The sequence below is a fragment of the Pituophis catenifer genome, unplaced genomic scaffold (assembly GCF_029215685.1).
Source record: "Pituophis catenifer annectens isolate HBS135680 unplaced genomic scaffold, rPitCat1.0.hap2 SCAF_1, whole genome shotgun sequence".
Lineage (NCBI taxonomy): Eukaryota > Metazoa > Chordata > Lepidosauria > Squamata > Colubridae > Pituophis > Pituophis catenifer.
In genome coordinates this window covers 237,178,780-237,191,175 of record NW_027256881.1, presented here as the reverse complement: position 1 = coordinate 237,191,175, position 12,396 = coordinate 237,178,780, and the positions used below count along the sequence as shown (strand labels likewise).

The 12,396-nt window shown below is 38.5% G+C and overlaps 1 protein-coding gene across 6 annotated transcripts; it reads left to right on the top strand.

Moving 5' to 3' along the window:
• The first annotated feature begins 4,501 nt into the window (after positions 1-4,501).
• CDK2AP2 (cyclin dependent kinase 2 associated protein 2) lies at positions 4,502-11,532 on the top strand. 6 transcript variants are annotated; one of them, XM_070957281.1, is made up of 5 exons: positions 4,502-4,656; positions 4,896-5,086; positions 9,865-9,965; positions 10,056-10,188; positions 10,895-11,532. In XM_070957281.1, exons 2-5 carry the CDS (start codon positions 4,990-4,992, stop codon positions 10,960-10,962), a joined length of 399 nt encoding a protein of 132 aa, XP_070813382.1. In that variant the 5' UTR covers positions 4,502-4,656; positions 4,896-4,989; the 3' UTR covers positions 10,963-11,532. The 6 variants fall into 6 exon arrangements, with proteins under 6 accessions (XP_070813382.1, XP_070813383.1, XP_070813381.1 ...); XM_070957282.1 differs by lacking the exon at positions 4,502-4,656 and adding an exon at positions 10,700-10,768 and having other exon boundaries at positions 4,774-5,086; positions 10,895-10,980; XM_070957280.1 differs by lacking the exon at positions 4,502-4,656 and having other exon boundaries at positions 4,781-5,086.
• The last annotated feature ends 864 nt before the right edge of the window (positions 11,533-12,396 follow it).

Genomic DNA, 12,396 nt, shown 5'->3' with positions numbered 1-12,396 from the left:
CTAGTTTGATGAAGAACCTTTAATAAACACTTTCTGAGTACAATTTTCAGGTAGTTATGAATCTATTTGTTATGCTATTACTCCACATTTCTCTAGCTTGATAACTAAAATGTTATTCGGTGCTTTTATTGAATGCTTTGCTGGAATAATACTATGTCTACAGTATTTCCATGATAAATTAAAGAAGTTAATTGATCAGTTACATTACAGTTAGTATGTAAGATTTTTTTGGGTAAATCCAAAGAGAGTAATTTCTATGTTTGCAGATAAAGCTTTTTATGATCTGCTCTAGAATCAATAAAACTCTGGTCTATGATTTGTAGGTTTCTCCTTTTTCTCTTTTTGGAAGGTAATACACTTCTCTAGTGATCTGACATTTGATTCGCTCCCAAGACTATAGGGAGTGTACACTCAAAGATAGTACAGGTGCTCAATCACCTCATTTAGTGATTGTTCAAAGTTACAACAGCACTGACAAAAGTGACATATGACAGTTTTTCCTACCTATGACCGTCGCAGCATCCTCATGGTCATGTGTTCAAAATTTAGATCCTTGGCAACAAACTCATATTTATGATGGTTTCAGGGTCTTGGGACCATATGATTACATGCAAAGTCAATGGGAAAGCCAGATTCACTTAACAACTGTGTTACTAACTTAACAACTACAGTGACTCACTTAACAACTCTGGGAAGAAAGCTTGTAAAATGGAGCAAAATCCACTTAACAACTATCTTGCTTAGAAACAGAAATGTTGGCCTCAATTGTGGTCGTTAAGTCAAGGATTACCTGTATATAAAAATTCAGCTAAGCCATCAGGAAATTCATTCAGTACCATATAATACCAATTAATCTGCATCTGGAAATTTACAGTAAAAATAATAGGTATTTCCTGATTGTGTTTCTCTCAATATCATTAGACATACAAGTGAATGGCTGAAGTCTTAACAAAGTGATGAATAGAATAGAGCTGGAAGGGACCTTGGAGGTCTTCTAGTCCAGCCCCCTGCTCAAGCAGAACCTATACTATTTCAGATCAGCGGCTATCTAGTTTCTTCTTAAAAACTTCCAGTGATGGAATGCCCACAATTTCTGAAGGCAAACTATTCCTTTTCCTAATCCAATTGATATTGGTAGCTTTCTTATATTGCATTTACAGAAGTGATTTATTAAAATTCTGAAGAATATTATTATTATTATGTTTATGGGACACATTTTAAGTGCTAAAGATCAAGATTATTAAAAGTAAAGGGGTGGAATATAAAGTTGGTTTATTTGATCAAGGTTAAAATAGATATGTTGTTATCTCTGGTAATCTTTAGTGGGTTTATACAGATCAGGACCGAATGACAAAGTATTAAGGTTTTGTTTATAGATGAGATATGGAAAGACGAAATCATTTGTTGTATTTTAAGAGAAAATGGTAAGTTACACTTTTTTTCTATAATCTTATTCTTTCTTTTTCTTTCCTCACACCAGACCTGCAAATGAGGATGAAGATGGCAATAATAATTTAAATTCAAATAAACATTAGCATAACAGCCAGACAGATTGACTAAAGCAACAAAACGATGAGAGAATGCCTTGCTTAACATAGCCATTTTAAAATTTCTCATTAGGTATGATTCCCATTGTTACACAAATTAAACTTTTGGACCAAATTTTGACACAGCACTTTGTTCTCTTTCCAAATGCACCCCTACTGTTGTCTAAGGGATCAAAATTATTCATAGGGCATCATCCTAATCTTATTCTAAATAGATTTCACATTAAAATGTTTGTGGAAATTGGCTTTTAATTTTTGTTGCATTTCCATCATCCATGACATAAACACAGCATTTTTCCCTGTATTATGCCTAACTAATAGATTCTTGAAGATGAGTCCCAAGGGATTATGACTAGTAAAGAAAGTATTCATATTTTATAGCCTAAATCAGTACAATACAAAGTTGTGTTCGTTTTTTTAAACAGAAGAAGCAAATTTAAAAAATCAATACAATGGATATTGTACTGTATTTATTTGTTTGTTTGTTTATTTGTTTATTTTATATTGCCGCCTATTTGACCATGGTGATTCAAGGCGACTTACAGAATACAAAACCACATTTAAAACAATAAAAACAAAAAGAATCAAATAAATTAATATAGTACACTATACAGTGGTGGGTTTCAAATAATTTCACCACCGGTTCACCAAAAATGTGAGCGTGCACATGTGCGCACACATGGCTTCTGCACATGAGCACACGCATGGTGAGGCTCGACCGAGCAGCCTTTTGGGGCCTGGTCCCCTCAATCTCTGCTCTCTGGGGCAGCGGCTGCTTCTCTCCACACTGCTGGGAGAGCGTCTTGTACAATTTAGCAGCTGTGAGCCATCGCTTTCCTCTAAGTCCCATCCAGACAGCGCTGTGGCACAGAGAAGCAACAGCCACCCCACCCACCCACCCGTCCCTGCAACAACAAATCACACAAGCCATTTAATGGGTTCCATCCTGCTCTGGGTTCCCCAGGCCCGCCAGCAGAACCAGGTCTTCAGCGCCTTCCGGAAGAGTATTAGAGTGGAGGCCATTCTAATCTCTGGGGGAATGATGTTCCAGAAAGAGGGAGCCACCACGGGGAAGGCCCTTCTTCTGGGTCCCACCAGATGTATCTCCCTTGGGGATGGGACTCACAACATTCCCTGCCTCCTGGCTCTGATGGGTCAGGTAGATGTGGCCGGCAAGAGACACTCCCTCAGATAACCTGGTCCCAAGCTATGAAGGGCTTTGAAGGTGACAACCAGCACCTTAAATTGCACCCGGAAGCAAATTGGCAACCAATACAGCTCCTGCAGAAGAGGTGATGATACATGTGCACACCGAGGTCAGCACAAAACCATGCGGGGTGCTGCATTTTGTATACAGTCTGTACGGCATGTTGGAACAGCTGTTTTTTAATAGATGAACCTGCCATATATTTATATATGTACTGCTCAAAAGAATAAAGGGAACACAAGCAGAAGATATCCGAGATCTGAATGAATGAAATAGCCTTATTAAATACTTTGTTCTTTAACATACAGTAGTTTATACACTGCTCAAACAACTAAAGGGAACACAAAACTACTGTATGTAACGAACAAAGTATTTAATAAGGCTATTTCATTCATTCAGATCGCGGATGTCTTCTGCTTGTGTTCCTTTTATTTTTTTGAGCAGTGCTTTAAAATACCTTTCTTTAGCTTGGTGTTCTACAAGTAGAATGGATTCCAATCTCTGATTCTTAGCCAGCACTGGACTTGAAATTCAGACTCCAATGGCATGAACTACAGCTCCATGAAAAGTTTTGAAAAGTTTACACTTTATTTTTTACGTTTCTGTTTTCATTCCCCTTGTCAAACAAAGTTGCTGCAATAGTCATAAATGAGAGGATTGGTTTTAAGTCACTTTTTCAGTGCAGTTTTAAGTTTGGCCACTAAACAAATGGTTGTAAGTTGAAGACTACCTGTACCTCACTTTTATTCACAGGGGAAAGAGCAAATAATGAACTTCTATCAGGTAATATATGATGTAAGTGCATAGCTGTAATTTATGTGACAACCCATCATGATTTTGACACTTGCAGTTTGCTGCATGTTCGTGAATTGCCCTCTCCCCATATGCCTACTATCTGATGGAAAAAACTGTTCAACTAAACATAAACTGATGTTTTTACAGATAACAAAGATACTATCTTTGTTCCAGAATCTGGAATCCATCATTAAAAAACTCAGCACCTGAAATGAAGCCAAAACTATTTTTTACTATTAATACAATTTTATACCTTCATTATCATCAATCTACAAAACTATAAAAGCAGCCATACAATAAAAATCGTATCCCTCAGTCCAAAGTAATTTCCTCCTTTCTTTATAAAGTCTATCAAAGAAAAAAAGAGGCAGTTCAATTGCCATTAAGGTTTGGAAGCCCACAACAATGAAAATATCTGCACACACTTATATGTCTATTGCAGAAAGGCCTGGCACCACTCTGGGAGAAAAGTGTTGCAAAATTATCCAGCCAGTGAACCATACAGTATCCAAAGAAAAACCTTGACCTCTGATCCCTGACTTTCTCACCCCTCTTTGAATAAAAATTCCAGTTTCAGGCATAGAAAATATAGAAACAAAAATAAAAATGTAAAAATAGGACATGTGAAAATCTAGGATTTTAACGTTTGGGGTAACAGAGTCCCTTCCCTTCCCTTCCCAAAAAAAGAATGCCCCAAACTTTTAGGGGGCTCAAAACGGTTCAACAGGACACTCTAGTACATGTAGAAGCCCGGGGTAAAGAGGCAACCGAGGCCGCAGCGACTTCCTTTCGGAGCCCGAAGGCCTGACGAAAGGACATCAAGTAGGCCACTGTTCGGGCCCTCTCGTCGCTATGGAAACGGACGGGACGGGTGTGATAGTACGCAGTGAGGTCACAGGGGGAGGGAGCGAGACACGTAGGCGCGAGATGAAGGCGTAATCCGCGGCGGCCACTCGCAGGACTCGAGCGCTCCGAGCGCGAGGGGAAGAGGAGCGAAAGGGGCCAGAAGGCGCGCGTGCTCGCTCTCCCAGGGTCCAGAGGCCGCCTTAGAACCGTGGGCGCGAAAGAGGGAGGAAACGCGCGTCCGCTCGCTTGAGGGATTGAAGGGTGAAGCGCGCGCGCCTCCTCGGGGCGCGAGAAAGAGCCCCCCACTCGCCGGGGAACCCAGCCGGGACAGGCAGCTGAAGAGGCGTGGAGCCGGGAAGAGGGGGGGGGGAGGGGAAAGGAGGGAAGACCCACGCAAGCCGATTGGGTAGGCGGCGTTTAGGACGCCTCCCACCAATCAGCACCGTCGGAGGAGAAAAAAAAAAAGAGTTTGCCAGCCCGGGGGTGTGTGCTTTTTGTAGCCTCCCCTCCAATCGGAGCAGCGGCAGTCGCGGCTGAAGCCGGAGCAGCGCGCCAATCGCGGGCCAGCCACTACTCGAGAGCGCGGAGTCGGGGATGTCCTACAAGCCTATCGCGCCTGCCCCCACCAGCTCAGGAGCCGCCGGCACCAGCAGCAGTAGCGCCAGTCCCGCCCCCGGAGCCCCGCCGGTCGGTAAGAGCCCCCGCCTGCCTGCCCGCCCGCCCGCCCGCTCTCTTCCCGCGCCCGAGCAGCGGTGGCCGGCTGGAAGCCGAACAGGGCGGAAGGCTACACGGCGGAGTCGCCTGGGGTCAGTGGCCGGCCCTAGAGGGTTGCCTCACCTCCCTCCCCCCCCTCCGCCCTTTTCCTGGCAGGTTTTTCCTGGGCCTTCCAGAGCAGCTGGGTAAGACGGAGGGCTCGGGGGAGGCCGACCAGAAAAGGGAAGAAGGGGAAAAGCCGGGTTGTATTAGAATAGGAAAGAAACAAAATGAATGCATACTTTAAACAAAAGGGGTGGGGGGACCTAAGGCGATTAATATATGTGTGTGTGTATGTATATATATATATATATATGGATAATATGCGGTGGTTTTAGCACACTGATTCTTTTAAGGTAAGAAAGGGCTGCTGGTTAAAAAGAATAGCGAACCGGCCCAGAAAAGTGAAAAGTTTAACTTCTCGATGGTAAAAGTGGGGGGGGAAATAAACAGAAGGGAAGCTCAGTCTGTATATTTACAGAGATTTCTTGATTTATATTCGGTGTGGTGGCATAGAGTTTGCAGTTTGTGCTAAAAGCCCCATTAAACTCGTTTGGATTTCTGTTTGAGCAATATAGGGTTGCATAATATCAGGTCAATCACGTTTTGCTAGGTTAGCAATACACTAGAGTTTAATTGAAAAATAAGCACAAAGGAGGACAAGTTACAGTTTTTACTTATAACTCTGGCTAACTAATTTGAACATAGCATAAGTGGCAGTGGCCAGGAAGAAGCAATTTCATGTACATGAGGAATGGAACTGGATCCTGGGGTTTGCATTTCTTGTCAGTTTTTCTGTAAAGAACATTCTGACTGAGTGTTCCCTAGGATCTGGTTACCATGTTTAGGAACGGAAATTACTTTTTTCCTAGTACACAGACTACTAACTCTGCTCTTTGTATATATCTTGGCTTGGGTACAGAAAGTTCCTGGAGGTATTAGTTGTGCTGATGCCCTCCACCATGTACTTATGCTTCTTTTGGCATACTTGAGTCTATTATATAGGTTTGAAGATAAATATTGGGATGAATGTATGTATATGCTTGAAAAAGATTGAGATTGACTTCCTGATTGTATACTTACAGGATGTTAATTATTCATAAATAGGTGTGTAAACTAGAGCACAGCAGGAAAAATTTTAGGTCAGCGATGATGAAGTATCTTCTTTGCATAAAGGACATTCAGGTTTCAGGTGTGATATCCAGTTTAATTTATAATACTTTTATTAAACTTTACAATAAAAAGATGAAAACTAATATAAAAAAAGAAAAATCAGTGAAGAAAAAAGTAGAAAAGAAACAATAAGAATGTAACAAAGAAATATATATTTTATATATTGTGCAATATTTTGTTTCTATCTATATTAAGTTAAATTTAGTTCTTTAATTGTAATCTTTAGTCCCTTCTAGTTCCCTCTAGTGTATAGAGTATAACCTTCAAGTCCTGTCAAATCATTTTTCAAACAAAAACATTTCCCCACGGGAATGCTTCTTACAATTAATTTCAATTCCCCCCCCCCCCCCCGATTTATCTGGACTTTTACACTTTTTGTAATTTTCCAAAATCAAAGTTCTAATCACCCATTTACTGTTCCAATAATTTTTTAAGTCCTTAAACTTGTATTTAAATCTTATTTTGCTAGGGATTAAAAGAAATTCACCTAGAGTTGTAAAATTTGTCAATTCAAAGATTCTTAATAGCTGAAAATCAGTTAACAAGCAATTTCTGAAAGTAATTAGAGAAGGAAGTATGGAAACCAAGTGTCATTAAAGTGCAGACCATGGTTTGAGCAAAGTTGGCTTTCCCTCAATTCCTAGGGCTGGAAACTGCTGTCTTGTATTCTTCGTATGAGGAGCAACTATCTGGAGCAATTGTGGGTGATCTCAAGTCCTCTCTTTGTCCAGAAAGGAATGATAAAGTGTTGGTTTTCTCACTGTCACTTCATTCTGCTAGCAGAACAGTCTTTAGTTTCCCATTTTTTCCATGGAAGTCCTCTTGAGTTAGATTTTAGATAGCAAATTTAATTATCAGCCACAGCATGGACAATCACAGGCAGCCAGAATAAAACTGTTGGATTTGATCAATCTATCATTTAAACTTCATGTATTTTTGGGTTATTAACTGAATTTCCTACATGCATGTATTAGATATCTGCAGAACACTAATAGTTTTCAAAGAAAAGAATCAGCAGACTTTCGTTTTATAAAATCTTCCTTTTCTAGTTCTCATATTTTTTTCAGATCAGGGAAGTTAATTGCATGTCTGTAATTACTGTGCTGATGTGGTTGTATAAAAAACTTGTAAGTGATTTAAAATGCTAGACACTTGGTAGAAAACACATTGCCTTTATGCTAATTAGAACTATATGGATGCCATCATTATTAGATAGTGTTAAAGAAAATTGTACAGTATATGATATAACAATTTTGAAAGGACATTTCTTGTGGAAGAAATTTCTACTAAACTAACATTTAGTAGCCATAGGTGAATCATTTGCACAAATTAAAAAACAGTTACAGTAAGTTAAGTGGTTCAGAAAAGAGATCCAAATTGTATGCAATCTTGGTAGGGGCCAACCTTAAGTAGTTATTTTTCTGGATTCATCTGATCAAAATAATTGGGTTGCTTTCATACTCACTTTCTACCACACATTAATTCCAAATGATTCATAGTCTAAAAACATACCCTTTATAAGTGGGATAATAATACCCATTTTTCTCAATTAAGGACTTTGTATTTTCAAGTTTTCTATTTTTAGAAACTTGTCCTGAGTTGAATAGTTTTAGTAGACCATAATGTGATACAGGAATGATGAGTAGTGTACCATTTATGTGTACATTTGTACTTTTTACTTGTTAAGTGTCTATCATTTTATAATAAAATTCGCAGGATTACTCATAAAATACTGAAATTATAGTCTACTTTTAGAGTGTTAGGCTCACATGGTTAGGATGAGAAAAGCAAGATGAAGTTGACAGCCAAGAATAATGGCTGAATTCAGATCAGTATAGGGCAGCAAGTTCTCAGTAAAAACCCATAAAATTCTGCTTTATGTTATATATTGGGCTGCCGGAAGTTGAGTTAAAACCCACAAGCTACTGCGGTCAAGACGGAAAAGCCAGGGGGAAGTTGTCTGTTCACATTATAAATATATATTTTTTTTACTTCTGCCTCCATTTCTTAAAGAAGGCTTGTTGATACTTCCAAGATATTTTATTCATTTATTTATTAAACTTCCACCTTGTCTCAGTCTAGCAAGGCAAAATCAGTTGCTCATATAATGTTTTAACAAAATACAAAACATCCAAGGTATGATTAAAACAATAACACCATAAAACTCCAGCAAAAACAAAATGTACACAAATAACAAGGGGGGGAACATGACAGTAGTCAGCCAGATGGTAATGAAGATATGAATTAGCTGAGTCCTTCTGCACCAGGTAATGGTGACAATTAGTTTGTCACTCATGATAAGATTACAATGTCAATATAATATTAGAATCTAAAATAAGAGAAGACAGGATGAAGCCTAAAATTAAAATTCTTTCAATCCTAACAAAGGAATCAAAGATATAAAACATAATAAACATGCAAGAACAAGCATTCTATTCAAAGACTGGTAAAAATAAGTTAAAATAAACTAATAGCTGCATTCACATATAAGCAGCTGTTTAAAAGTGTATGTGTGAAAATATTTGCATTTTTAAATAAACTTTCTAGGATTAGAAAGAATGTAAGCTACATACACTTGTGTAATGTATATAAATATTGGCTTGGCAAGATGTGTACTAGTCCAAGGAAATTCTAGTTTGTTAATGGTGAAAACATTAAATGGTTTACACTTTCAAAAATAAAATTCTTCTTTCAGTCTCATGTAAATTTGACCACATTCTTCAAATTTAAATTTAGAAACAATTTAATCAAAAATACTTAACATTAAAATAATGGTGTTTATTTTAGTGAGACTATCGAAGATCCTCTATACAAAATTAATATATTTTAAATAGATGCTGGTAATAAAAATCCTTTCTGGGCTCCTGGTTTGGTTTAGTTTTTTCAGCTACTGAATATATTACTCTAATTCATGCATTTCTGTATATTAAAAAAACTTTCCAAATAAGCGCCCCAAAGTTGTGAAGTAACACATTCAGATATGTTGTGTAATTATTTGTTAGGTATTTATGATAGGAACAAGAAATCATGCAATTAACATTTTTCTTTAACTCATGAAAAATTGTGAATTGGTTAATCACGTCCTTGAGTTGAAATGAATGTTTTGAACACCAAAAATCAACTCTTTATCTAACTGATTGAGGTCTGGTGACCAATTTCCAAGATTAATAATATATTGTTTTTGATCTATACAAAAATAGTCACACCCAATTCCCTTTCCCCTATTTTAGATTATAGACAAGTTGCAGTAAAACTCTTCCAGTTGTATGATTTATGTCCACTGTCCTACAGAATTGTTCAAATAGAAGTTTTGTCATTTGAGAATCAAATTCCCACGAGCAGTTCAGAAAGCCTATATTGTAAATCTGATTCTAGATTTTTTAAAAACAAAACAACCTCTTAGTTTACTCAAAACAACTCCTTCCATTATTGTCTTAATTATTTCCACAAAGAGAAGTAACAAAATTACCCCCTTTCATGAAGTTCATGAGCCCCAAGAATTTAGATTAAGCAGCAAGCTTAATGCCATCACTTATTTTTCAGCTACCAGTGTTCCGTCACCATCTGGTTCTGTCCCTGGAACATCTGCCCCCTTTCGACCTCTCTTCAACGATTTTGGGCCCCCATCTATGGGCTACGTGCAGGTGAGCACATAAGGATAAGGAGGGTCTTACCCATTGATGGAAATAATGGAAGAAGGATCCTGTTTTTGATTTCTGCTGTTGATCTTGCAGGCTATGAAGCCACCAGGTGCCCAAGGTTCCCAGAGCACATATACAGATTTGCTTTCTGTAATTGAAGAGATGGGCAAAGAGATACGACCTACATACGCAGGTAGCAAGAGTGCTATGGAACGACTGAAGCGAGGTAGGAAGCATTTCATCATAGTATATGAATACAATTACTTTTGTGCAGCTACTCAAATTAGTCCTGTCAGAGGCTGGCACTAGCTGAAATTCTCAGGTTCCTCATAAGTTCACATATATGTGGCTGACTTTCCCAGAAGTTCTGTAAACTTACCAAACTTACAATGTTGCACAGTGATTAATAGATGACTAATATGCCAGTTTCCAATTAACTCTTCCAAGTCATGACTTTTGAGTTTGTAATTGAAAGTTGGTTTAAAGTCAGTAAAGAATGAAAAGAACTCCCTAACCCTAAGGCCAGAGCTCTCAGTATTTCCAGCCAAATCAGTTCTCACTAGTGCAAATAGCTATTCCCCAGTAGGAACAGGTAGAACCTGCTAGATTAGAATCTATACCCAGCAGGTATAAACCTAGCTTGTAGGGAAACGTTGATTTGTTTCTGCAAGACAGCTGTACAACAGTTCCTTATGTTGTGTACTGCATTGCTGCCAGTTACTGTCTTGTACTTTCAGATTTATTCAAACCCACATATCTGCATTTTGCCTTATATCTTCTGATCGATCTTGAATTTAATTAATAAGGTATATATAAATATTTTATATGGAAGATGCTACAGTTGCAAATTCTGTCACGTATTTTGTGGTTTGTGTTGCTACTTTGAAATCCATTATTCAGCGTACCTTACTCTTGTGACTTTCTTTCTGCAGGTATTATTCATGCTCGGGCACTAGTAAGAGAGTGTCTGGCAGAGACAGAACGCAATGCCCGCACGTAACACTCGCTTCCTCCTGGCACCACCCGTGGAGGATCCTAGCACTTTCCAGCTAATCAACATTTTAGAATCTGGAGTTTTCCCCTTCCTTTCAAATCTTTCTACCAATCAGTGTCTCAAGTCTTAGAACTGTGATCGCCTTCAAAGACCTTTATACCAATTGGCACCTAAGAATCTGAAGTATCTCCACTTGCATCACAGAACTTCCCGTCAATTGGCATTCTGGGAGTATCTACAGAAAGCGTTCATTGTGTATATCCTTGGTTTACTAGTCGAAATAATTGCTGGTGACAAGTTCTATATCTTTATAAAATACATGGGGTTTTTGAATAAATAAAAATCTTTAGAATTTGGATTATCTCTTCTTCACTGTGCTTTTCTATTATTTTTTTTTAATGTGGTGAGGGAAATATTCTCTACCTCACTAAAATATTCCTGAAGGGCATGTATTGCAAGATATGCTTCCTTAGTAAAGCAGTATGAAGCCCTCTCTTCCTCTTGCAACAAGAGTCTCAACCAGCGATCACTGAGCCTGTATTGGAAAACTTGTAATAAAATGTTTCTACTCCTGTATGACTTGTTTTTGCTGTTATTGTGTCAATGTTAGGAGTATAGTACACCTAACTTAACATTTCATTTCTAAAGCTTTCCCCCCCAATAAACTAGGTTTCTGCTGCTTCCCATTCTCATTGGGGCAAGAGGCTTTCATGAAATAGTTTCATCTATTTGAAGTTGGGTTTTTATTTCTAAATAAATTATTTCTATACTCCTTCAGCCATTCAAATCTTAAGTGGCCTTACAAGGAGAACAAAAATTGCTAATGCAATAGTCAGTAGAAAATACCCGTGTTGACTATTATGTATATTATAACCATCATGAAACAGCATCATTCATCCCAAGCATATTTTCAACTCACTACTTGGCTTTCAAATACACTTTGAAAATGGCAAGTTTGCAAAGCTTTCTAAATATTAGGAATGATGATACAGCTCTTTATTTCTGCTGATACCATACTCCACAGCAAGGGAGCTCCAGTGAAAACGCTTGCCCCAATTCCTCTCTTACCTCATCTTATTGGAGGTTAGGACTCTCAGTATGCACACCACCAGCCTTACTTGGGCATGCAGATTTTGCTTGAATATATGGTGGTGCAGATAACCAGGCCCCAAGTTTATATGTGGAGAGAATTCCAGTAATCCAAATAGGAAGTGACATTGAACTGAGATGCATTGGCCTGGCCATGTCTCCTGTTGCAGTCAAAGCTAGGCAAAGGATCTCCAAGGCAGTTTTTACTCGAGCCAATGGGAATGGAGAATCCTCAGACTGTAAACCAGCTCTTCCTGGAGCAACTACTCTAAACATGTTTTGGGTTATGAACTGGGAACCACCCAGCTTTTACTCAGAATAATTTCTTGGTCCCCAGGGAGTGGGTATTAG